Here is a 25,390-nt window from a genome sequence, read left to right on the forward strand (position 1 = left end):
TTTAGATGGGAAACATAAGCCTACTCAGGTAAAACGACACGTGAACTTCAGGCCAGGATCACAATCCTGTCCCAAATATATGACTTTCAGCCCTCCCTCAACCCCTAATGGGGGTGGGCGTGGGGGAGTGTATTTTTAAAACAATGATTTTAATTCATTCACTGTTTCCTAGCAACCAGGAAAAAGCATGTGTTCCTGATGTCTGTGAGCACTAGTCTGAGATACGCGGATGCTCCAGCATGCCTCCAGAAGCAGAGAAGGAACAAAAGCACTGGAATCGGTCTCTGGTTGGTGAGCGATTCTCAAAGGGGAATTTGTTAAGAGCAGGCACTTAATAGAACAGTCCAAGAGACCTGTACCACGATTGCAGGTGTGCAGCAGGGAACCTGCATGGAATGTGCAGATATTTTCCAGGAAATGATATTCCTATAGAATTTGGGGGCTCTGACTTCTAGGGAACTGTTTCTATGAAACAGCTAAAGCCTGAGACAGCTGACATCTTTCCAGTACTTCTTTTATGTGTGCTTTCAGCCACACACAAAACACACAGCGGTCTTGTTTTCTTTAGAGCTCTATAGACAAGAAGAGGGATAATTGGCAGAATTCAAATCTAGCTGAATTAGAGTCCGTGCAAATGGCCTTCTTTAGACCAGGCGTAGCTACTAAATGCATATAAATCACTGACTTCTACAGCTGTAAGGAAGCTCTCCAATCATTCAATGCTTGTTTTGCAGAGGAAGAAATGAAAAAACATAGGCAAATTAATCTGTTCAAGGTGCACAGCTAGTTGGTGGCCTCACAGGGTCTTCTGACCTACAGCTTAGTGGTTTGGGAGTGGGACATACTCATATTTTAAAGACTGAAACCTTTGCATATTATACTACATTGAATGGCGGTGGTGGGGGCAGGGGATGGGGAGGATGAGGGATGATCTAAGACGAAGCTGTCGTAACAACCAAGCGATGCAAATATTATAACTTGTAAATCTGAAACTCAAAGGGCTTTCTCAGAATTACAAGACAAGACTGGATTAAAGCACATGCTAACTGTGCCTTACTCCCTGCCAAGGAATTGAGATAGGCCAAATAGTCTAGCAACAAATGTTTTTCCAAATTATTGAATCAGAAGAATTTTAATGCATGCCAGACTTTATAGAGTTACAGAATGTTGGGGCAACAAGTGCTCTTGGCAATGTTAACCAGGCCCATCTTTTTGGATAACACCTGAGGCTGGGAAGCAGAAGATGCACAGCCACATCAATGAGTGTGGCTTTCCTGGGTCCAGTGCTCTTTCTTCTCTAGGCAATAGGGCCACCTCTATGGTTTGCTGCATCCTCTCCCCATTGACTTTGTAGGGAGCAATATTATTGTCTTGATACTTAATCAATTTCCTGTGAAATGCTCTTACTTTCTTCCCCACTTTCATCTTATCCACATCCCTTCCACTCCCCAAAAACTAAAGCAGATGTAGTAGCAGCAAGAATGATCCAAAATGGCCGGGCGTGGTGGCTCACGCCTGTAATCCCAGCACTTTGGGAGGCTGAGGCGGGTAGATCACAAGATCAAGAGATGGAGACCATCCTGGCCAATATGGTGACACCACCCCCTCTCTACTAAAAATACAAAAAAATTAGCTGGGCATGGTGGTGCACACCTGCAGTCCCAGCTACTTGGGAGGCTGAGGCAGGAGAATTGCTTGAACCCAGAAGCCGGAGGTTGCAGTGAACCGAAATTGTGCCACTGCACTCCAGCCTGGCGACAGAGCGAGACTCCATCTCAAAAAAAAAAAAAAAAAAAAAAAAATTATCCAAAATAATGAAGGTGGCCTAGGGAAGAATTCATTTAGATCAGCGCCATCCTGTTGGCTCTTTGCTTACTATTAGTAGAGCTGAATCAAGTGAAGCTTAGTGTTTATATGGTACCATTTTCAAAAAACCGTTTCTAAAGTTTGTTTTCCAATCATCTTTAGAGTAGTGATTTAAATATACGTACAATTTTAAAAGTACAAAGGGTGGTATAATGAACATCCATGGACTTAGAATTCCAGAGTCAACAACTATTAACATTTTGTTATATTTGAGTATTAGGGTTCCTCAGAGAAATTGAACTGACAGGATGAGTGTGGATACACACACACACACACACACACACACGATGCAGTACAGGCTTAACCATCTCTTTCACTCAAATATTTTGATTTTACGGAATTGGCTCACATGATTGTGGAGTCTTGGCCAGTCCAAAATCTGATATAGGAGGCCAGCTGCTCACAGACTCAGGGAAGAGTTGCAGTTTGAATCCAAAGGCTGCCTACTGGCAGGTTCCTTCTTGCATGGGGGAGGTCAGTCTTTTGTTCTATCAAGGCTTTCGACTGATTGGACAAGGCTCACTCAGAGGGCAATCTGCTTTCAAAGTCCACTGATTTAAATGATAATCTCATAAAAAAAACACCAGAAACATCCGGGAGAATGTTTGAATAACTATTTGGTCATAGTGGCCCAACCATAAAATAAATTTAAAAATAGGCCAGGCGCGGTGGCTCACGCCTGTAATCCCAGCACTTTGGGAGGCCGAGGCGGGCGGATCACAAGGTCAGGAGATCGAGACCATCCTGGCTAACGCGGTGAAACCCCGTCTCTACTAAAAATGCAAAAAATTAGCCGGGCGTAGTGGCGGGCGCCTGTAGTCCCAGCTACTCGGGAGGCTGAGGCAGGAGAATGGCGTGAACCCGGGAGGCGGAGCTTGCAGTGAGCAGAGATCGCGCCACTGCACTCCAGCCTGGGAGACAAAGCAAGACTCCGTCTCAAATAAATATAAAAATAAATAAATTTAAAAATAAATAAAACATCACGGATAAAGTTGATATCCTATTTATACCTCTCCCTGAGTACCCCATTCAATAGTGATGATTTTCTATAGACTCCTTTTTGGTGACTTCAGACCCCTTTTGACCCCATCACCTGATCTTCAACTTCTGGTTCAATGTGGGGCTGGGAATTGAAGACATATTTCCCATAACCATATTTTCTTTCAAGGATCTCCTGGCAGTAGGAGAGTGTAGATGGATTCTACGGAAAACGCCATTATGAGCCACTGAACCAGGGTGAACTCACTGGGAGTTGAATGCTCACAGAAAAACCCAAACACATTCAGATCTAGATGGATCACATCCATCTAGTTTGGATGGTTCTGCCCGAATAGTCTCATCAGCTATTACACAAACCATTTTGGTTTTACTTGCTAGATTATTGCAAGGAAGAGTAAATTTATAAGTGTTGGAAAATTTGGAAGGAATAAAAGGTGTCAAATAAACACAAAAGTGCAGTGCATGAGCCTCCAGGCAGCTTTTTGACCCTGAACCTGCTGAGTAAGAGGCCTGAATGAGGTGCTCCCTCGGATCCCTTCCAGAGCCTAGGACTCCATGACTGGTATTTGGAGTGATAGCATCCCTAACTCAAATTCTCTCTGATTTGCTGCTGTAGCCTCTAGGCTGAGAGAAGCTGGGTCTAAGTGTAGTGTTAGCTGCGGATACCTGCTCAGCTGGCTAAGCCTTTAACATGGAAAGAAGGCTCATAAAGAAGGAAGTGAAAAAGCTCTTGTAAGTATGATTGAGAATAACTTTCATTTATGACACTTGGCATTCGGTGGATTTCATGTCATGGATGGCTTGGGTTTTGGCAGCGGGTAAAAATCTAAGGAAGAATCTATTTCTGCATGGTAGGAGAAAACCAGAGGATGATCTGGCCTCTCTCGGTTTCCTGCCAGGGAGGCCTCACATGTGGTGCGAGGCAGGATGCTGAAACACTTGGGAGGATGTTTCTGCTGGCAGCCTGCACATCCGAGGCATCCGCATTCTAGAACCGTTGAAAGAGGCTGGCCCTGCTGGTAAAAGGTATAGGAGAGATTCCTGAAAGGGCCCAGAATCTAAATTGCAGCCTCTGCTCTGCCTCTTTTATTGTCAGCTTTATCAACTAAGAAATTCATCTCCTTTTTCTTGACATCTGAACGTTTTTAAAACGAACACAGAAAACATCAAGTTTCCTTTGAAAGTAATGTTTTCCTCCCATGGTAGTGTTTGACTTGTACTTAACAAATGTTGGTGAAAGATCACAAACCATATAAAAAGAAAAAAGAAAGATTATGTTCTATCTCATATGTGTTATAGACACAACAGTAATAGCCTTTTCATCAAAGAGCTTATCACCATCCCCATCAAGTATCTTTTCTCGGCCTTCTAAGATAATTTTATTTTAACAAGCCCTTAAAAAATACTAGAAGAAGGCCGGGCGCGGTGGCTCACGCTTGTAATACCAGCACTTTGGGAGGCCGAGGCAGGCGGATCACGAGGTCAGGAGATCGAGACCACGGTGAAACCCCATCTCTACTAAAAAAAAAAAAAATACAAAAAAAAATTAGCCGGGCGTGGTGGCGGGCGCCTGTAGTCCCAGCTACTCGGAGAGGCTGAGGCAGGAGAATGGCGTGAACCTGGGAGGCGGAGCTTGCAGTGAGCCGAGATTGCGCCACTGCACTCCAGCCTGGGCGACAGAGTGAGACTCTGTCCCAAAAAAAAAAAAAAAATACTAGAAGAAACTATGAATATACATATATGTACATATTTACATGTATACACATATATGTGAATTCATATATAGTACACGTGTACACATATATGTGTATGCACATATATGTGAATTCATATTCATCTCTTGCTTTTAAGCAGAGATTATATTGGCATCAGACTTCAGGAAAATGAATTTGACCCAAAAGGAGGAAGGGAACTTACCTTTCTAGATGATATGGTAAAGAAAGGTATGCTGATGCGAGTCATATTTGTGTTATATGTTAGAGGCCAATAGAATAGTAAAGAACAAACCATGATCAGGAATGCCAACTCTTCCACATATCTCATCCAAAGAACTGGAATTTCCAAAGGGATATAAATACAAGTTTATATCCAAAGAATACATTTAGGCTACTTTAAAGTATCCTGAAATTTCGGCAGAAATTTAAGAATTTTTATCAATCTAGTTAAGCTTAATGACTCAGAAGAAAAGCTTTTAGAAGCCAGAAATAAACTTATTCTCCACCTTATGTAAAATTGTGAGATGTGCTGAAATCAACCTGGGAGATGCCATAGTCCTTCTTTTCCTGCACCCATTTTTTCTCACTGACATTCCCAGGGTAGCACCTTTCTCTCTTCTCTCCTCATGGTGCTTATTTTACCTTCTTTTATTAAAAGTCACTGTTAGGAAAGGATCCAGTAAGGATAAACTAAAGTGGAATCACTAATAAGTTTTTATGCATTCCTCCTCCTAAGGGTATTTGCATTCTAAAGAGAAAAAGCTTTACAGCAAAATAATACTTACCTACAGAATTTTATATATCTGGAATTTATCAACTTTGGACATGCTGCTTGAATTTAACACGGGAAGCAAATGCTTATTTTAAACAGTGTGTCTCAATCCTTTTGGTCTTGTAAAATCATTTCTGTGTGTGGGTATTTGGCATATTGCTTGCTTTCCTGTAAATTCTGTTCCAATTGAGTTTAATTTTTAGATAAATATTATTTCAGTTAATTATGGTTAGACATTTTAAACTGCAGCATTGTAGAATTATCTTGTAAACCAAAACTGAATATTAGCTACCAGAGCATCAGCAAATTCTCTTGTATTTTGGTGGGGGAGGGAGGGATGGGGAAAAAAAAGCCTTTTTCTGCAGACTGAGCCCATGTCACTCCAATGGTTCAATGCTGCTCTCTTGCTTTTAAGGGGAGATTATATTGGCATCAGACTTCGGGAAAATGAATTTGACCCAAAAGGAAGAAGGCAACTCACCTTTCTAGATGATATGGTAAAGAAAGGCACGCTGATGCGAGTCATATTTGTGTTATATGTGTATTAAAGAGACAGAAAAAGGATCTAATTTATACAATAAACAAGGCTAATATTGACACCCATCCCCCAAATGTCCTCTACCTCATCTTCCCCTCACCCTGAGATTGTTCATATGGTCATTTCAACCCACTAACCAGAAAGCAAAAAGAGAATGAGAAAATAAAAATCATGAGAGTTATTTGCTATTAGGAAAGAAGATTAAAAAGCAAAATTAATGCAAGGCAAAATGTTACATCCATGGAGTTAAGAGTTTGACAAAACTAGCTATCACGTAGTTCTCAAAATAATTTCTTTACCATTTGCATTAGTGAGAGAAAACCAAATAAATTAAGTAACCCTAAAAATCCTTGGTGTTATTTATTTTGAAACCCAGATTCAGGATCTGAAAGTTCACATCACAGAAATTAAGGAAGAAACCATATAAAGATCTAGCTCAAAAGAAATGAGCAAACCCTCAGTTTTTTCACTGCCCATTTACTATCCTTACACTAATAAAAAAGACTCTCTCTCTCCCTCCACTCACCTCTCCTCTTCTCTGACTAAAGTAGAGCCAGGCTCACTGGCTTTCAAAACTACCCTGGAGTTAAGGAAATAGTTAAGCCTTATTCTCTCTGTACACATATTAAACAGAGAAATTAAGTAGATTAGAGCAGTGCTTCTCAAACTTTAATGAGGTCGTATTACAAGGCTGTTTTGATTCAAGAGGTGAAGGGGGCGGGGCGGGGCCCCCCACGGCCTAGGAATTTGCATTTCAAATGAGCAAACAAGTGATGCCAAGGCATCAAACTTTGGATCCGGTTGCAACATTTGGTCATGCTCCCATTCTTCCTTATTTATTTATTCATTTAGGTTCACTGTTCAGTTTAGTTCAGTCCCTGGAAGAAATAACTCCATTGTTAAAAAATGTTAAAACTTCAGAACGCCTCTACAATAATTAAAAACAGAACCAATCTTCCCTTTTCTGTGTGTGGGGACTGAAAGGAGAGAAGGAATATTTTGATAGACAAATGGTAAATATGCTTACTGAACAAGAACTCTTAGGAATTACTAGGAAAAGGTGGTCACTATGATAAAAATAAGCCTCTGCATTGGTTCTCAGCTTTTTACTATATGTGCATGTGAAACTCTCGGCAAGTCACTTACTCAGGTCTACCCCCCTCCCCACCCGCCCCGTCCTTGCCTCATGCTACTTCCTCTACCTGTGATTTCCTTCCCCATCTGTAGACATTCTCATCCCACAAGCCCCAGCTCCAATGAAGCTTCCTTCTCTGAAGCTTCTTAGGGTTCTAGCTATCTCCCCAGGTAGACATAAAACAGCCCATCCCTCCAAATTCCCACCACACTGCCCCTGTAACCCTGGAAGCACATTTCTGACATTCTACTCACAGAATCAGAAATTGTTCCCTGCAGCCCTGTTCCCCCACCCTTACCTTTTACTATTTTAAAATTTAGGGAAACTGGCCGGGCGTGGTGGCTCACGCCTGTAATCCCAGCACTTTGGGAGGCCGAGGCGGGCAGATCACGAGGTCAGGAGATCGAGACCATCCTGGCTAACACAGCGAAACCCCGTCTCTACTAAAAATACAAAAAATTAGCCGGGCGAGGTGGTGGGCGCCTGTAGTCCCAGCTACTCGGGAGGCTGAGGCAGGAGAATGGCGTGAACCCCTGGGGGGCGGAGCCTGCAGTGAGCCGAGATCGCGCCACTGCACTCCAGCCTGGGCGACAGCGAGACTCTTGTCTCAAAAAAAAAAAAAAATGTAGGGAAACTGAAGCCCAGAAAGCATCAGTTACTCACCTGAGGATATTCTTTGAGTTGTTGGCAATACCTAGATTTGAGCCCAGATTCTCCGATTCCAAGTTTATTATTCTTCACTGATCTCTCCTTTCTTTTCCAAATCACAGAAATCAGATAACTGCTGTAGTGGGAAATAAATTTAATGTCTGAAGATCCCAAAATATTTTTGGCTGATTCATCCCTGTGAGGTGAGGTCTGAGAAAAAAAAAAAAAAAAAATCTAGCCGAGCATCAGGTTATTAAAGCTAATGATCCTTCCCATTTTGGACATGATAGACTAGAATAGGCTTAGCAGTGCCATTGTCATTGGGTCCGGGGAGTACTTCGGCCAATGTCTAAGCCTGTTTCTTTGCTCTCTGTGCTTCCTGATCCCAGGCACACTATGACTTGGCCATCCGTGTTGCTTTGCAGTGGCTGGATCCCTCAGAAGACTTAACTTGGCTGGAGTGGGAGGAACTGTAAGTTGAAATAGGTTTGTTGCTTTCCTCTTTAAATTGTGCCTGTGATTAACGATAGAGGAAGTTCCAGCCCTAACATCTTCCATCATGAGGCACTCTGATTTGAAAACACTATAGGGTGAATATCCCTCTTCAATGAGACACCTGAGGAACCTAAACAGTTGCCAACTTGAAGAAGTTACATGTTTCCATGTTTCGCATTTCTACTAATTGATTTCTGTGAGATAAAAGACCTTCTCGCACAGAATGTTGTGTCTTAAGGGACCAGGCGCGGTGGCTCACGCTTGTAATCCCAGCATTCTGGGAGGCCGAGGCAGACTCATTACCTGAGGCCAGGAGTTCAAGACCAGCCTGGACAATATGGTAAAACCTCGCCTCTATTAAAAATACAAAAATTCGCCCAGCGTGGTGGCGCACACCTGTACTCAGGAGGGTGAGGCAGGAGAGGAGAATCACTTGAACCCAGGAGGCGGAGGTTGCAGTGAGCCAAGATTGTGCCACTGCACTCCAGCAGGGGCAACAGAGTGAGACTCCATCTCAAAAATAAAGAATGCTCTGTCTTAGAAACATGACTGCTTTACTGTGTACATGCCATGATTTAAAACAGTCGGTTCTATGGGTAAAGGCTGTAACCTTTTCCTAAGGACTACCAAAGAAATTCTTAAGCATTTAGGCAGACATGTATCTGAGCTGAGCTGTTTGAAGCGCAGAATAATTTTCTTTCCGGGATTACCGGCATTTTCTGTCATGTACAGGGAGTGTTCAGGCAGACTCACTCAACTGGTAACAACACAGAACTAATGAAGACAGGATCAAATAGCTTATTCTGGAGGCCTGTTATTTTTTTTTCTACTCAATGGCTCGGACTACACACCTGAACCTAGAGAGTTGTAACAGTTAGGGTTTAGCTGTAATGAGCAGAAAATCCAATTTGAACAGCCTTAAGCAAAAAAAGGTGGGGAGTAGATTTTATTGCCCTTGTATCTGAAAAGTCCATGGGTAGGACTGTGTTAGGCATGGTTTAATTCAAAACTCAAACAATGTCATCTGGATCTACCTCTTGATTCCATTTCCTCAGGGTGAACACCATTCCTAGTTTCAGCCTATTTCATTATCCGGGGAAGGGTGGTTATATATTTTTTTAATCACATAATTGTGTCTCAGTGGCTGTTACCTGACTTGTCTAGAGTTGGACAGTGGCAGCGCAGGGGAGGTGGAATACACTGACAGCTCAGTCCACAGTGTGTTTTTCATCTTTGGAATCTAGGGATGTAGTCAGCTTCCCTAGAAGCATAGAGGCTTACAGTGGGGTTAGGTAGTTCCCCCAAAGCAAATTGTCACAAGAAGGGGAAAGGATCATGGTTTGCAAAACCATAAACATCCACCACAGTGGCCAGTCTGCCAATCTTTGATTGCTGTGAAAACATGGATAGATGAGGCCAAATTCATCACCATTATTGGAAGATTAAAAATTCAAAGTGTGGATTTCGCCGATGGAGGAACAATCACATCAATTTTATTAATATAAATAAGCAGATAGCACACAGCCATTGCAGATTACTTATCGATTATCATCACAACCTTAGCAGGCATCAAAAAGAACAAGAATAAATCCTCCACTTGTATTTCCTATTCCCCATTAGGAAAATGCCATTCCATGGCAGACCCATATATCCAAATCGCAGAGAACGAGAAGCTATGATTTTATCATCTTATGCTGGAATCTTAATGGTAAGGAAAAGAATACTATCTGCCTATATGAATGTTTCATATCTACTCTGAGCATTTTTACAGTAATGAATATTTACATTATTTTTCAACCAATGTTTCTAAATGTTTAGGAGTTGCTAATAGTAAATGTTTCATTTTTTAAAGTAATAAAAAGACTAACTTCTACACTGTATGTGAAAACATTTATTTAAGAGGCAAAGAAAAAAGAAAATGATTTATCCATTGATCAGAAGTTATTTGCTGTATTTAGTATTTATGATACCCAAGCACAGTTTTAGACATACTGGAGCTATATTAGCTTTGTTTTGTAATAAAAGAAAAGCCATGGTATGATCATACTTTGTTATTGCTGTTGTTGTTTAACAGAACAGTATCCCGATTGAGGAAGTCTTTAAAATTTATGGGGCTGATTCTTCTGCCGATTCTGGCACCATCAAGGTAAAGGCGACCTGGGATTGTCAATATAAGGGATTTTTAGAGAGAATTTATTTAGTGTATAAATGTATAATGTCTTTTCAGACATCAATTATGAAATAACAGTTTTACATCAAAATGTACAAAACCAGACATAACCATTTCTTAGCTGAATAACATGTTTGTGAAATGCCTTTCATATGTAAAAGACCATGTAGTAATAACAAATGTATCTTGTGTACGGCTGAGAAGGGGCAGCAGTGGGTACAAGGCTTGCGGGCCAAACTTTACTCTGTTGTGGTTTTGGTTTTTTTTGAGACAGAGTCTCACTCTGTCACCCTGGCTGGAGTGTAGTGGTGCGATCTCAGCTCACTGCACCTCTGCCTCCTGGGTTCAAGGAATTCTCGTGAGTCAGCCTCCAGAGTAGCTGGGACTACAGGCATGCACCACCACACCCGGCTAATTTTTGTATTTTTTGGTAGAGATGGGGTTTTGCCATGTTGACCAGGCTGGTCTCAAACTCTTGGCCTCAAGTGATCTGCTTGCCTTGGCCTCCTAAAGTACTGGAGTACAGGTATGAGCCACCATGCCGACCTCTGCTCTGTTTCTAATAAATGTAATTTTTCACTTATACTTTTTGTAATGTAGATCTGGTAGGTCCACACTGTTCCCTTCTATGATGTACTATATCTTCTAGAACTTATCGCTTCTCGGCCTTTTGGCTAAGATCAAGTGTACTATATCTTCTAGAACTAGGACAAGATCCACAAGGCTCATTCTCATGACAAATTCCCTAGTTTACTGCTGATACATCTTCCTTTCCCACAACACTACTTTTTTTAAAGACGGGTCTCACTACTGGTCTCAAATTCCTGGGACCCAGTAATCCTTGAAATCCTGGCCTCAGCTTCCTAAGTAGCTGGACTACAGGTGTGAGCTCCACTCTCAGCTCCTCCCATGAAACTACTTTGAAATCATTAACAGTAGAAGCAGCAATGACCTGGGAGTTCAGAGACCTGGGTTTGAGTTCTGACTCCACTGCTATGAAACCCTAGATGCGTCCCTTTCCCCCTTTGGGCCTCCATGTGACTGATCTTTAAAAAAAATAATAAATGGGTGTTCTGAATAATTTTTAAGACCACTTCCATTTTTGCCACTTGTAAATATATGAACATTAATTAGACATTTAAATATGAACTGCTATTTAGAGGTGAACTACTAATCCCTTCACCTTTGGATACCTCTAGAAGAGGGAAGAGGAAAGGGAAGGGAAGGTGGCGAGGGCCATGCAGTGGGAGGGGGGAAGGGGGGAACCAACGCCCTCACACCCACGTCTTCTGCTCACACTGTGGCTTTCCCTGCCCCCACCTGGATTCAGAAGGGAGGGCAGGGCAGGGGCAGGGCTGTGGCCACAGGAATGCCTGCCTCCCCTGCTCTTTTACTGCAGATCATTGTGCAAGCAGTGGGGTCATGTAGAGTTCAAGAGCCCACCAGGTCCACCTTAGGAGTCAAGTGTTTACATCGAAACCAACCTTCCTATCACCTTAATCCATAAGTAACCTGACTGTAGTCCTGAGACTCAAATGCCCTTGATCATTGTGAAAATCAGAACTTTCTCTCTGATCCCTCTAGTTTCAACTCACTTCATTCACTCCTTCATTCATTCATCTGTTCATTCAGTATAATTGTAGGTGCAGGGGATACAGTGGTGAGCAAGTCAGACAAGATAACTTTTTAAAAACTTTTTTGTAGTCCGGGTGCAGTGGTTCATGCCTGTAATCCCAGCACTTTGGGAGGCCAAGGTGGGTGGATCACCTGAGGTCAGGAGTTTGAGACCAGCCTGGCCAACATGGTGAAACCCCAACCCTACTAAAAATACAAAAAGTTTGCTGGGTGTGGTGGCGGTCGCCTGTTTCAGGCCTCTGAGCCCAAGCCAAGCCATCGCATCCCCTGTGACTTGCACGTATACATCCAGATGGCCTGAAGTAACTGAAGATCCACAAAAGAAGTAAAAATAGCCTTAACTGATGACATTCCACCATTGTGATTTGTTTCTGCCCCACCCTAACTGATCAGTGTACTTTACAATCTCCCCCACCCTTAAGAAGGTACTTTGTAATCTCTCCCACCCTTAAGAAGGTTCTTTGTAATTCTCCCTACCCTTGAGAATGTACTTTGTGAGATCCACTCCTGCCCGCAGAACACTGCTCTTAACTTAACCACCTATCCCAAAACCTATAAGAACTAATGATAATCCACCACCCTTTGCTGACTCTCTTTTTGGACTGACTCAGCCTGCCTGCAGCCAGGTGAAATAAACAGCCATGTTGCTCACACAAAGCCTGTTTGGTGGTCTCTTCACACGGACGCGCATGAAAGCCTGTAATCCCAACTACCGGGGAGACTGAGGCAGGAGAATCTCTTGAACCCGGAAGACGGAGGTTGCAGTGAGCTGAGATCATGCCACTGCACTCCAGCCTGGGCAACAAGAGCAGAAACTCCGTCTCAAAAAACAATAATGAAAAAAAAATTTTTAGGGATGGGGGTCTCCCTACGTTCCACAGGCTGGTCTTGAACTCCTGGGCTCAAGCGATCCTCCCACCTTGGCCTCCCCTAGTGCTGGGATTACAAGCATGCACCACCACACCCAGCCAAGATTACTTTTCTTATAGATCTTACATCCTATATTGAAGTTTACCTTGTTTGAGATATAAGGCACCCCAAGCCTGATGCTCCTCAGAGATCAAGCTGTTCTTCATTTTCAAAGAAAGCTCAGCTCTCTGTGTTCCTTGGATAGCCAAGCAAATCATACTGCTTCATTCCTGCTTGTCTTTTTCTGCAGCTTTCTCCCTTCTAGGCTGCCCTTCCTCCTTTTCCCCTACCCCTCAGCCCCAAACCCGTCTGTTTCAGTCACTGTTTTCTCCCTGTCATCTTCTGGTTCCTGGGAGAGGTCTAGAAAGGCATCAACACATCTGACTAGTTGGTCCCAACTCACATGGCTAAAAGACTAATATGGAAAATCACATCCTGGACAGGATGGCACCCAAGCTTGGCTGGGTTATCAATCAAGAAGGTTTGCAAACATGGGTGTCTGAGTAGCTCAGATAAATCAGGTTCATTTAAAGTGGCTAGAAGGCCAGGCGCAGTAGCTCACACCTGTAATCCCAGCACTTTAGGAAGCAGAGGTTGGTGGATCACCTGAGGTCAGGAGTTCGAGACCAGCCTGACCAACATGGTGAAACCCTATCTCTACTAAAAACACAAAAAATTAGCGGGGCATGGTGGTGCATGCCTGTAATCTCAGCTATTTGGGAGGCTGAGGCAGGAGATCCTGGGAGGCAGAGGTTGCAGTGAGCCCGGATTGTGCCACTGCACTCCAGCCTGAGCAACAGAGCAAAACTCCATCTCAAATAAATAAGTAAATAAAGGTGCTAGAAGGGAAGACAGGCCATGTAGAAGTGGACCAATCAATCTCTACCTATCCATCTGATCACTCATTTATTCATTAAAGAGACTTTGTTCAGCACCTTCTCTGTTCAGTGACACATAGTCCCCATTCTCACAATCAGTGACAATAACCAGCTCTGAACAGAAAGAGATAATATTATCACAGAGGCTGACTTTTCTTTTTTTTTTTTTTTGAGACGGAGTCTCGCTCTGTCGCCCAGACTGGAGTGCAGTGGCACAATCTCGGCTCACTGCAAGCTCCGCCTCCTGGGTTCACGCCATTCTCCTGCCTCAGCCTCTCCGAGTGGCTGGGACTACAGGCGCCCGCCACCACGCCCCGCTAATTTTTTGTATTTTTAGTAGAGACGGGGTTTCACCGTGGTCTCGATCTCCTGACCTCGGGATCCGCCCGCCTCGGCCTCCCAAAGTGCTGGGATTACAAGCGTGAGCCACCGCGCCCAGCCGAGGCTGACTTTTCTTTAAAGGCTTGTATTTGTTTTTTGTTTTAGTTTTTGTTTGTTTGTTTGTTTTTTTCTTGAGACGGAGTTTCCCTGTTGTTGCCCAGGCTGGAGTGCAATGGTGCAATCTTGGCTCACTGCAACCTACGCCTCCCAGGTTCAAGTGATTCGCCTGCCTCAGCCTCCTGAGTAGCTGAGATTACAGGCATGCATTACCACCCCTGGCTAATTTTGTATTTTTAGTAGAGATGGGGTTTTGCCATGTTGGTCAGGCTGTTCTCGAACTCCTGACCTCAGGTGATCCACCCGCCTCAGCCTCCCAAAGTGCTGGGATTACAGGCATGAGCCACCGCGCCTGGCCGCTTCTATTTGTTTATTGCTATGTGATGTGAATGATGGCTCGATTATATATATATACACACATATATACACACACACACAATATATACATATGTATGTGTGTATATTTATATATAATCAAGCCATTGATTACTACTATATATGTATACATATCTGTATACATATGTATACATATATACAGATACATAGGTACAGAAATGTATCTGTATACATATATACAGATACATATATACAGATACATATATACAGATATGTATACACATGTATACAGATATACACATATGTGTATATAGTATATATATAGATATGTTATCCGAGAGGCAGGTTGTGTAATGTTAAGCACTAGGATTCCAAAGCCTGGCCTCCTGGGTTTGAATCCCAGCTCCACAGTTACAAGCAGAATAATCCTGGACAAATGTTCTAACCTCTATAATTCTCAATTTCGTTTGTAAAAACAGGGACGCAAAGATGGGGTTGTCGTGGGAATGAAGTAGGTTAGAATCAATGAAGCCCTTAATGTCTGGCACACAGTAACCTCCAAATAATAGCTTTAATTAAAGTTCTGGTACTCAGGGAATGGAGGTCTGGGGCTGTCCTGTGCATTGTGGGATGTTTCACAGCATCCTTGGCTTCTGTCCATTAGATGCAAGTAGCTTCTCGCCAGTTGTGACAAAAATGTCGGCCGGGTGCCATGGCTCACGCCTGTAATCCCAGCACTTTGGGAGGCTGAGGCGGGCGGATCACTTGAGATCAGGAGTTCGGGACCAGCCTGGCCAACATGGTGAAACCCTGTCTCTACTAAAAATACAAAAGTTAGCGCCTGTGGTCGGCGCCTGTAATCCCAGCACTTTGGGAGGCCGAGGTGGGCGGATCACTTGAGGTCAGGAGTTCAAGACCAGCCTGGCCAACATGATGAAACCCTGTCTCTACTAAAAATACAAAAATTAGCTGGGTGTGGTGGTGGGCACCTGTAATCCCAGCTACTCAGGAGGCTGAGGCAGGAGAATTGCTTGAATCCAGGATGCAGAGGTTGCAGTGAGTGGAGATAGGGCCACTGCACTCCAGCTTGGGAAACAGAGGGAGACTCCATCTCAAAAAAAAAAAAAAAAAGTCTCTAGACTTTGCCAAATGTCCCCAGGGAGGCAAAATCACATGAGATTGAGAACCACTGCTCTAAATATTCAAAAATTAAATAGCTAATCAAGCATCCATGTGTATTATTAACACAATGTAAACTTTGCCTCTTGGACAACCAGTGATCACAGAGGGTGTAATTTTAGTTACCAATTCAAGAGCCTAAGAGCCTGAGGATCTGCCCCGTGAGCCTCACAAGCTCCCCGCCTCCAGAACACCAGTTCAGGCCTTACTCTTGGAGCTACACATCAGCTGTGCACAGGTACTTTTGCCACATCTTGAATTAGAAATTAGCGGGACCTCTCGATAGAAAGGTAGCATTTCAAAGACTGAACTGTAAGGCTATTTTAAAAGAGTCTTTTGGAATTTAACATAATTTCAAAAAATGGTTTTAACTAGAAAGAGGAGTTTTAAAAAAAAGATATTGCCAGAGATTGTTCTTTAATTGCTACATATATCTGAATGATTCCTTCCGATAAAATGTCTCGTAAGCAACAGCTAAAATCCTTCCCAAGCAAAAGCTTAAAACTCTGTTGAATACTAATCAGATTATGCAGAACTTCCTGCAACTGGAATTGGCCGCATGACAGTATGGGTACTGTGCTAGGCTTGATGGCTTTCTCCGGGACTATGTGCTGCCACCTGATGGTAGAAAGGCGTCATAGGCGCGGCATTGCTCACCAACTCTGTTAGCCTCAGGTTCTACCTCCTGAGAGGGAACTGCTTTTTGCTGATAGAGAGCTTTTTTCTGCTGAGGATTCTGGACTCAGAAAAAATTCACCTAAAGACCTTACACAAGTGAGAGTTATTGACAACTAGCCCCGGATAAATATAAAATGTCTTACTCTTTTTTTTTTTTTTTTTTTTTGAGACAGAGTCTCACTCTGTCACCCAGGCTGGAGTGCAGTGGTGTGATCTTGGCTCACTGCAACCTCTGCCTCCCGGGTTCAAGTGATTCTCTCGCCTCAGCCTCCCGAGTAGCTGGAATTACAGGTGCGCGCCACTGCGCACGGCTAATTTTTTTGATTTTTTTTTTTTTTTTTTGAGACAGAGTCTTGCTCTGTCGCCCAGGCTGGAGTGCAGTGGCACGATCTCGGCTCACTGCAAGCTCCACCTCCTGGGTTCACGCCATTCTCCTGCCTCAGCCTCCGCAGTAGCTGGGACTACAGGCAACTGCCACCACGCCCGGCTAATTTTTTGTATTTTTAGTAGAGACGGGGTTTCACCGTGTTAGCCAGGATGGTCTCGATCTCCCGACATAGTGATCCGCCCGCCTCGGCCTCCCGAAGTGCTGGGATTACAGGCGTGAGCCACTGCGCCCGGCCTTTTTTGAATTTTTAATAGAAACGAGGTTTTGCCACGTTGGCAGGGCTGGTCTTGAACTCCTGACCTCAAGTGATCTACCCACCCCCGCCGCCGGCCTCCAAAAGAGCTGGGATTACAGGCTGAGCTACCGCGCCCGACCGTGTCTTATTAGATTTTAACCTGAAGAAAAGAGAACATAAATCTTCCTTCAACATATCGAACAAAAATAAAAATATTCTTCAGCTCCATTTGATGGAGAAAGAGGGAAACAGAGAGAGTGGAAATGAGCACATCAGAGAGAAGAAAGAGACAAAGGCAGGTGGTCAGACAGCACTAGAACGTCTGCTTTCCTTCTTTCTTCATGAAGCCGGACCCCGACGTCTGACTGGCTATCATTGGAGTCCATCCTAACTGACATCCAAGTCCAGGGCATGTCACAGGGAAACTGACGGATGTTCAGTCCCAGCTTTGTCACTTGCTAGTGGTGTGTCTTCAGATAAGTTATTTCTCTCTGATTCCCAATTTCCCCATATGTAAATAGGCAAGTCTAAACAGGCATGATTACACTTACCCAGACACATCTGATCACTCTGAGGACTCAGTGAGACCGCACGTATCGAGCACACGATGGTGGCACCAGGGGACCTTCCATATTAGTGCTGTTATTTCCAAGTTCACCCCCACTCGGGATGACCAGCCTCCTTCCTCCTGATAGCAACCTGGTCCCTTCGTGATAGGCCTGGCTTCCACCCTCTCACACTTACTCCATAATTTGCCAAGCGTCTTCTCTTTTTGGAGGATGCTGACTCAGACTGAATTGTGCAGAAATTTTAAAATGTTTTCATGATAAGGGGAGGGACCTATGTTTTAAATAAAAGTTCAACATTGACAGATCTTAATCATGAAGAATTGGCCAGGCACAGTACCTGTAATCCCAGCCCTTTAAGAGGCTGAGGCAGGAGAGTCACTTGAGCCCAGGAGTTCGAGACCAACCTAGGCAATGTGGCAAAAACCTGTCTATACCAAAAAATACAAAAATTCGCCAGGCATGGTGTTGTGTGTCTACAGTCCCTGCTTCTTGGGCGGTCGAGATGGGAGGATCATTTGAGCCTGGGAGGTGGAGGCTGCTGGGAGCCAAGATCTCGCCACTGCACTCCAGCCTGGGTGACAGGGTGAGACCCTGTCCCAAAAATTAATAATAACAATAGTAAACGAGGGATTAAAAACACACCTTCAATATTAATTGTGTCCAAATGAACACTTGCCAATATATATTTAAAGGACAAAGACCAAGCAAACAAACAAATCCAAGTGTGTAAAATGGAACAGTATCAACAGCTTTAAAGCTCTCTGCATACCCTCTCCTGTCTCATACCCTTCCTTTAGCCCTAGGTTACCACTAGTTTGAATTATGTGTTGATTACTATCTTTTACTTCTTTATAGTTTTACCACATATGCATCCCTAATCTATATATTGTTTAATTTTGCACATTTTTTGAGTTTTGGGGTTTTTTTTGTTTTTGTTTTTTTTGAGATGAAGTCTCGCTCTGTCGCCCAGGCTGGAGTGCAGTGGTGCGATCTCGGCTCACTGCAAGCTCCACCTCCCGGCTTCATGCCATTCTCCTGCCTCAACCTCCCGAGTAGCTGATACTACAGGGGCCCACCACCACGCCCGGCTAATTTTTTTGTATTTTTACTAGAGACAGGGTTTCACCATGTTAGCCAGGATAGTCTCGATCTCCTGACCTTGTGATCTGCCCACCTTGGCCTCCCAAAGTGCTGGGGTTACAGGCTTGAGCCACCACACCCAGCCTTGAGTTTTTATAAATAGGATATTAGCAAATGTGTCATTTAATGTCTTTCTTTTTTCATTCAACATTATGTTTCAGAAACTTATTAATACTGCTGCACGTAGCTAACATAGCTATAGTTTCTTTTCACTACATACAGTATTCCACTCTAGGAATGTACCACAATGTTGTCATCTATTTTTCCATTTCAGGCACTTGAGTTTCTTTTTTTTTTTTTTGAGATGAAGTTTTACTCTTGTTGCCCAGGCTGGAGTGCAGTGACGCAATCTCGGCTCACTGCAACCTCTACCTCCTAGGTTCAAGCAATTCCCCTGCCTCAGCCTCCCGAGTAGCTGGGATTACAGGCATCCACCACCACACTTGCTTAATTTTTTTGTATTTTTAGTAGAGGTGGTGTTTTGCCATGTTGGCCAGGCTGGTCTTGAACTCCTGACCTCAGATGATTCACTCACCTCAGCCTCCCAAAGAGCTGGGATTGCAGGCATGACCCACTGTGCCTGGCCAAGTTATTTCTTGCAAAAGCAAGAAGCATTGCACAGCAAAAGAGGTTTTTGTTTTTTTGTTTTTTTTTTTAGACGGAGTCTTTCTCTGTCCCCCAGGCTGGAGTGCAGTGGCGCGATCTCGGCTCACTGCAAACTCTGCCTCCTGGGTTCACGCCATTCTCCTGCCTCAGCCTCCCGAGTAGCTGGCAATACAGGTGCCCGCCAACACGCCCAGCTAATTTTTTGTGTTTTTAGTAGAGACGGGGTTTCACCGTGTTAGCCAGGATGGTCTCGATCTCCTGACCTCGTGATCCGCCCGCCTCGGCCTCCCAAAGTGCTGGGATTACAGGCGTGAGCCACCGCGCCCGGCTAAGAGTTTCTGTATGGTATGTGCCTAGGAATGAAATTGCTAAGCCATGGGTATAAGCATCTTCAACTCTCTACATAAAGCTAAATTGCTTTCCAAAATGGTTGTACCAGTTCTATTTCTACCAGCAATGCAGGTTATCTATACTGGCTTTTTCAGTTTTGTCAGTCTGTTAAGTGTATTATGGTATTTCACTGTGGTTTAAATTTGCATTCCCCTGATTACCAATGGACAACTATTCATACGTTTCTTCTTCTGTAAAGTGCCTGTTAAAGACTTTGGGCCAGATGAGTGAACCAACAATTTTGCATTGGGTAGGCAGGGGGAACTGTGCCAGCGAGGGAGAGTGGGCGTGGGAGGACATCAGGATACATTTCTCAGAAGGGGTGATATTTGAGCTACATGATAAAAGAGAGGTAGGTGCCTCTAGGCAGAAAAGGAGGAAATGGCTATAAAGGGAACTATGTGAAGAGCGCCTGTGTATGACAGGACATTCTAGGCAATGGGAACCACGCACAGGAGCAAAAGGCCATGTGTGCAAGTTCACATTCATATGCTTCACGCGCCCCATCAATGGACTGTGAGTACTGCCCATTGGACAGTACTCAACAATTGGACTCAAGGATTCTGAGATGATTAAACAGGCCAAATGCTGTAACTAGCAGGTGTTCATGCCGCAAAGGATGGACAGATTTTAAAAGTAGGACTGTTTTCCTTTCAGGTTCCCAGAGTTTCGTCTCTCCGCCTCTCCTTGCACCCCTTTGCCATGTTAACAGCAGCCAAAGCAGCAGCATACGCCCGCAAACAGAGTAAGCCTGGTTACTTTCATCTGCTTAGAGGAATGTAAGTTAAACTAGGAAATTAGGAAGTAGGCTCACCAGATAAGGTCAAAATTGTAATGGGAATTAGATTTCTGTGTCTGGTTGAATTTAAAAGAACCAGGGGCTCTTAGGGCTTGATTTCCCTCCATTACTGAAATCAAGGAAGTCTTATTTCTCAGATGCTTTGGTGATGGGAGCAAAGCACTCCAGAAGCAAAGGATCTAAAACTGTGAGTGGGCTGGACAGGGTGGCTCACACTGGTAATCCCAGCACTTTGGGAGGCTGGGCTGGAGGGATCTCTTGTGTGCCCAGAAGTTTGAGACCAGCCTGGGAAACTTAGTGAAACTTTATCCCTACAAACATAAGCCGGGCACAGTGGCTCATGCCTGTAATCCCAGCACTTTGGGAGGCCGAGGCGGGTGGATCACCTGAGGTCAGGAGTTTGAGACCAGCCTGGCCAACACAGTGAAACCCCATCTCTACTAAAAATATAAAAATTAGCTGGGCCTGGTGGCAGGAGCCTGTAATCCCAGCTACTCAGGAGGCTGAGGCGAGATAATCACTTGAACCCGGGAGGCAGAGGTTGCAGTGAGCTGGGATTGTGCCACTGCACTCCAGCCTGGGCAACAAGAGTGAAACTCCATCTCAAAAATAAATAAATACATAAAATAGCTGGCCATGGTGTCATCCTCCTCTAGTCCTACCTACTCAGGAGGCTGAGGTGGGCGGATTGTTAGAGCCCAGGAAGTGGAGGCTGCAATGAGCCGTGATGGAACCACTGCACTCCAGCCTGAGTGGCAGAGTGAGACCCTGTCTCAAAAATAATTAGTTAGTGAAATGAAATTAAACTGTGGATGGACACATTTTTTTGAAAAGTTTCACATACAGATATGGTTACTGCATCTGTCTGTAGGTGTCAAGTCAAGAAAGGGAACAACAAATAAAAATGCCACCAGCATCTCTGCAAAGGAAGCAAATGCCACGGAATGGAAATCATCACAAAGGTTTTCAGATACACAGCCAAAGCACAAAGTAGGTGTGAAATTGTAAATCGGACCAAACTGATACCAGCTATTTTGGGAGTACTTTCCTGATAAAAGTCTAGCCTTTGGAGTCAGATGCTCTGGGTTTGAATCTAGAGTGGACTGCTTACCAGCTGTGGGACATCAGGCAAGCTACTTAAACTCTCTGTGCCTCAGTTTCCTCCTCTGCAAAATGGGAAGAATAATGATACCTACCTCTTAAGCTTGTTGCGGTGATTAGCTGAGATTATTCATGTTAAAAGTGCTTAGCATGGAGTAAACGCCAAATAAATAATAGCCATTATTATCTTTTCAGCATCTGAAAAATACTATCTACAAGTTAATTGGCTGTTACTCTGTTGATGCAAATAAGTATGTTGAGGAGAAAGTATGTATTAATATCTGTATTCCAAATGTTTCTATCGTTGATCCCTCTCTCAGTAATAATAATTTTCTTTTTTCCTGCTTAAAGTCTCCCCTGCTCCTGCCCTGTCCATCTGATTCCTGATTTATTTGTGGCAGAATTCAAAGAACGGTCAGAGATGCACAGGGCTGGAAAGAAAGGAGAAAGGGAGGGCTCTTTGTTCTTCCAGCTCTGGGCTCTCAAATGTGACGTGCAAAGTGAAGAGAAAATTTAAGAAGTCAGAGAGACTTCTCTGATCAACAGAATATAAGCTGAGAGGGGAGAGAATCAGAAAAGTGGTACAGGGTGGGTGTCTGGGATTCTGGGATATTTTAGAGTTTTGTTGAATGAGAGATGTTAGATATGCTGGAAGGCTCTAAGGTAGAAAACGGGGAAGGGAACTTTGAGAACTGATATACTGACTTATGATTGGGTTTGCATCAGGAAATAAGTGACAATTTAAATTCATTTTTATTTAGTTTGGCTGTTGTACCATGCATTTTTAAGTTGAATCTCTGAATAGACTGGACTACATGAGGCTTAGGATTTATTCGGTTTTCAGAGACAAACTGTCTTCTCTGTCCCTTATATCTGATTAATTAGAAATGTAACCTTATCATAGCAACTGCTTTAGGAACTGACTGAATTTTTTTTTTTTTTTTTTTTTTTTGAGACGGAGTCTTGCTCTGTCACCCAGGCTGGAGTGCAGTGGCGCAATCTCGGCTCACTGCAAGCTCCGCCTCCCGGGTTCATGCCATTCTCCTGCCTCAGCCTCTCCGAGTAGCTGGGACTACAGGCGCCCACCACCACGCCCGGGTAATTTTTTGTATTTTTAGTAGAGACGGGGTTTCACCGTGGTCTCGATCTCCTGACCTCGTGATCCACCCACCTCGGCCTCCCAAAGTGCTGGGATTACAAGCGTGAGCCACTGTGCTCGGCCGGAACTGACTGAATTCTTTGGTCATATCAGGGTTTTAATAAATGTTATTCTGATAACAGAACAACTGCACTATTTGGGGAAATTATCACCATATTCAATTTTCCTTCAAACGTATTTGCTATAATAAGATTTGAAGGTATTAGATTTTCTTTTTTTCTTTTCTTTTTTTCTTTTTCTTTTTTTTTTTTTTTTTGAGACAGAGTCTCGCTTTGTCACCCACACTCGAGTGCAATGGCACAATCTCAGCTCACTGCAACCTCCGCTTCCCGGGTTCAAGCGATTCTCCTGCCTCAGCCTCCTGAGTAGCTGGGATTACAGGCATGCGCCACCACACCCGGTTAATTTTTGTATTTTCAGTAGAGGTGGGGTTTCACCATGTTATCCAGGCTGGTCTCAAACTCCTGCCTCAGTCCCCCAAAATGCTGGGATTATAGGCACGAGCCACTGTGCCCAGCCGAAGGTATTAGACTTTCTAGAACCATATCTATGTTTCTGAAGAATTTTTTGAAGAATTTGAAAAATGAGGTCATTTTTTATACGTGTTTGGAAGCAGCAAGTTTTAGAGAGCAACACAAAACAACAATGAAAAAACAGTAACAACTCCAGAAATCACACACACACACACACACACACACAATCTAGACTTTAAACTTAATCACACACCACAAAGAGATCTCTGAAACAGGGGTTTATAGACACCCCCCTCAAGCCTCATCTATGGACCCTATATAAGGAAAACCTACCTCTAAAGATTACTCATTGGTATCTTATATTTAAATATAATTTTGTTCCATATATGTTTTCTTCCACAACCACTGAAGATTGTCGGATTCTTGATGGAAGCATATCTTTTATTTCCTTAGTATTTCTCACACGTATATAAAGTACTTTGCAGGCAGCAGAGATTCAGTAACTATTTTTATTTAGTGAATTAGTAGGTAGTAAGTGAATAGTCCTTAGGTGACGGTTCTCAAATCTCTATGCCCTGTCTATAGTGATCAAAGGCTCAGTTCTGGGGACCAGACCTTTCTATAGGCTGATTGATGCTTGCGAGCCCAGGAGTGTCAAAAGAACAAATGCCCATGTTTTAGTAGGGCCCCAGGTCCTGAGATGAATCCCTTCCAGAAAGGCCCTTTCTTAACAATCAAATGACAGAAAACCCATTTGTGTTTTTTCTTTCACACTTTATTATTTGTGCACTTCAGACATTTTTTCCAACTCTTGGGTAATGTATCTTTTAAACTAGCTTTAAAAATTTTAATAGTGTACATGCTTATAAGTAAAATTTTCAAGCCAGACAAAAAATATAAAATGAAAAGCAAAAGAACTCCCTCTTCTTCACACCCCTTTCCCACTTTTCAGAAATAACCACTGTTAATATTTCTTGTGATATTTAAATATTTGCTACACATATACATATAAATATACATATATGTATGTCTCACTGGTTTGTTAGAAGTCTTTCTATATTAAAGGAATAAGTAGTTTATTAAATGGATGAAAAACATGCTTTCAAGCTTGGTATTTGAAGATTTTCATTTTAAATATTTGAGCTTGATGTTTTTCCTTTTTGGCTTGTAGATATTATATGTCTTTTAGCTGAAGAACAATTTTTTTAACCTCAAGATAAAACAATGCCTTATTCAGAATGTTTTATTTATTTCCAGCCACCGAATTTCTTCATAGAGTAAGAGAAAAGAGGAAATTATTTAAAAAAAAAAAAAATCACGGCCAGGCACGATGGCTCATGCCTGTAATTCCAGCACTTTGGGAGGCCAAGGCAGGCAGATTACTTGAGGTCGGGCGTTCAAGACCGCCTGAACAACATGGCAAACCCCATCTCTACTAAAAATACAAAAATTAGCCGAGTGTAGTGGTGCACACCTATAATCCCAGCTACTAGGGAGACTGAGGCATGAGAATTGCTTGAACCCAGGAGGCAGAGGTTGTAATAAGCCGAGATTGCACCAGTGCACTCCAGCCTGGGCAACAGAGCGAGACTCTCTCAAAACAAACAAACAAACAAAACCCTCGGTGTTCTGGGAACAGTTTTTTTGTTTTTTTGTTTTTTGTGAGACAGAGTCTTGCTCTGTTGCCCAGGCTGGAGTGCAGTGGTGTGATCTCGGCTCACTGCAAACTCCGCTTCCCGGGTTTAAGCGATTCTCCTGTCTCAGTCTCCTGAGTAGCTGGGATTACAGGTGTGCACAACCACACCTGGCTAATTTTTGTATTTTTAGTAAAGACGGGGTTTCACCATGTTGGTCAGGCTGGTCTCGAACTCCTGACCTCGTGATCCACCCACCTCAGCCTCCCAAAGTGCTGGACTTATAGGTGTGAGCCACCGCGCCCAGCTAGGAAACAGTTTTGAAGATTTTTTTTTTAAATTGCATTGTCCTCGGAAAGCGTCAGTAGTGGGCACATTACTAGGAAGTAAATTTGGAATGAACAGGACCATACTAAAGAGCTAGAATACAGCATACTTCTTGAATCCAGGCTACCCACTTAATAACTTGAGTAAATTACCTAATCTCTCTGTGCTTTAGTTTTTC

The 25,390-nt window shown here is 43.3% G+C and overlaps 1 protein-coding gene and 1 non-coding gene across 2 annotated transcripts in view; both read left to right on the forward strand.

The window, feature by feature from the left end:
- CUNH2orf80 (chromosome unknown C2orf80 homolog) overlaps window positions 1-25,390 on the forward strand; it is a 26,511-nt gene continuing 1,121 nt past the window's right edge. The window contains exons 1-9 of the mRNA XM_058439091.1: window positions 1-28; window positions 173-287; window positions 3,482-3,597; window positions 5,768-5,849; window positions 8,063-8,145; window positions 9,789-9,876; window positions 10,243-10,314; window positions 20,377-20,464; window positions 21,390-21,508. Coding sequence (XP_058295074.1) covers window positions 3,557-3,597; window positions 5,768-5,849; window positions 8,063-8,145; window positions 9,789-9,876; window positions 10,243-10,314; window positions 20,377-20,464; window positions 21,390-21,508 — 573 coding nt within the window. The 5' untranslated portion in view covers window positions 1-28; window positions 173-287; window positions 3,482-3,556. The remainder of the gene's footprint in view (window positions 29-172; window positions 288-3,481; window positions 3,598-5,767; window positions 5,850-8,062; window positions 8,146-9,788; window positions 9,877-10,242; window positions 10,315-20,376; window positions 20,465-21,389; window positions 21,509-25,390) is intronic.
- LOC116810011 (U2 spliceosomal RNA) lies at window positions 10,993-11,182 on the forward strand. The gene has a single exon (XR_004370144.1). It is a non-coding gene; the product is annotated as a U2 spliceosomal RNA (small nuclear RNA).

This window comes from Hylobates moloch, unplaced genomic scaffold (genome assembly GCF_009828535.3).
Source record: "Hylobates moloch isolate HMO894 unplaced genomic scaffold, HMol_V3 SCAFFOLD_1, whole genome shotgun sequence".
Taxonomy (NCBI): domain Eukaryota; kingdom Metazoa; phylum Chordata; class Mammalia; order Primates; family Hylobatidae; genus Hylobates; species Hylobates moloch.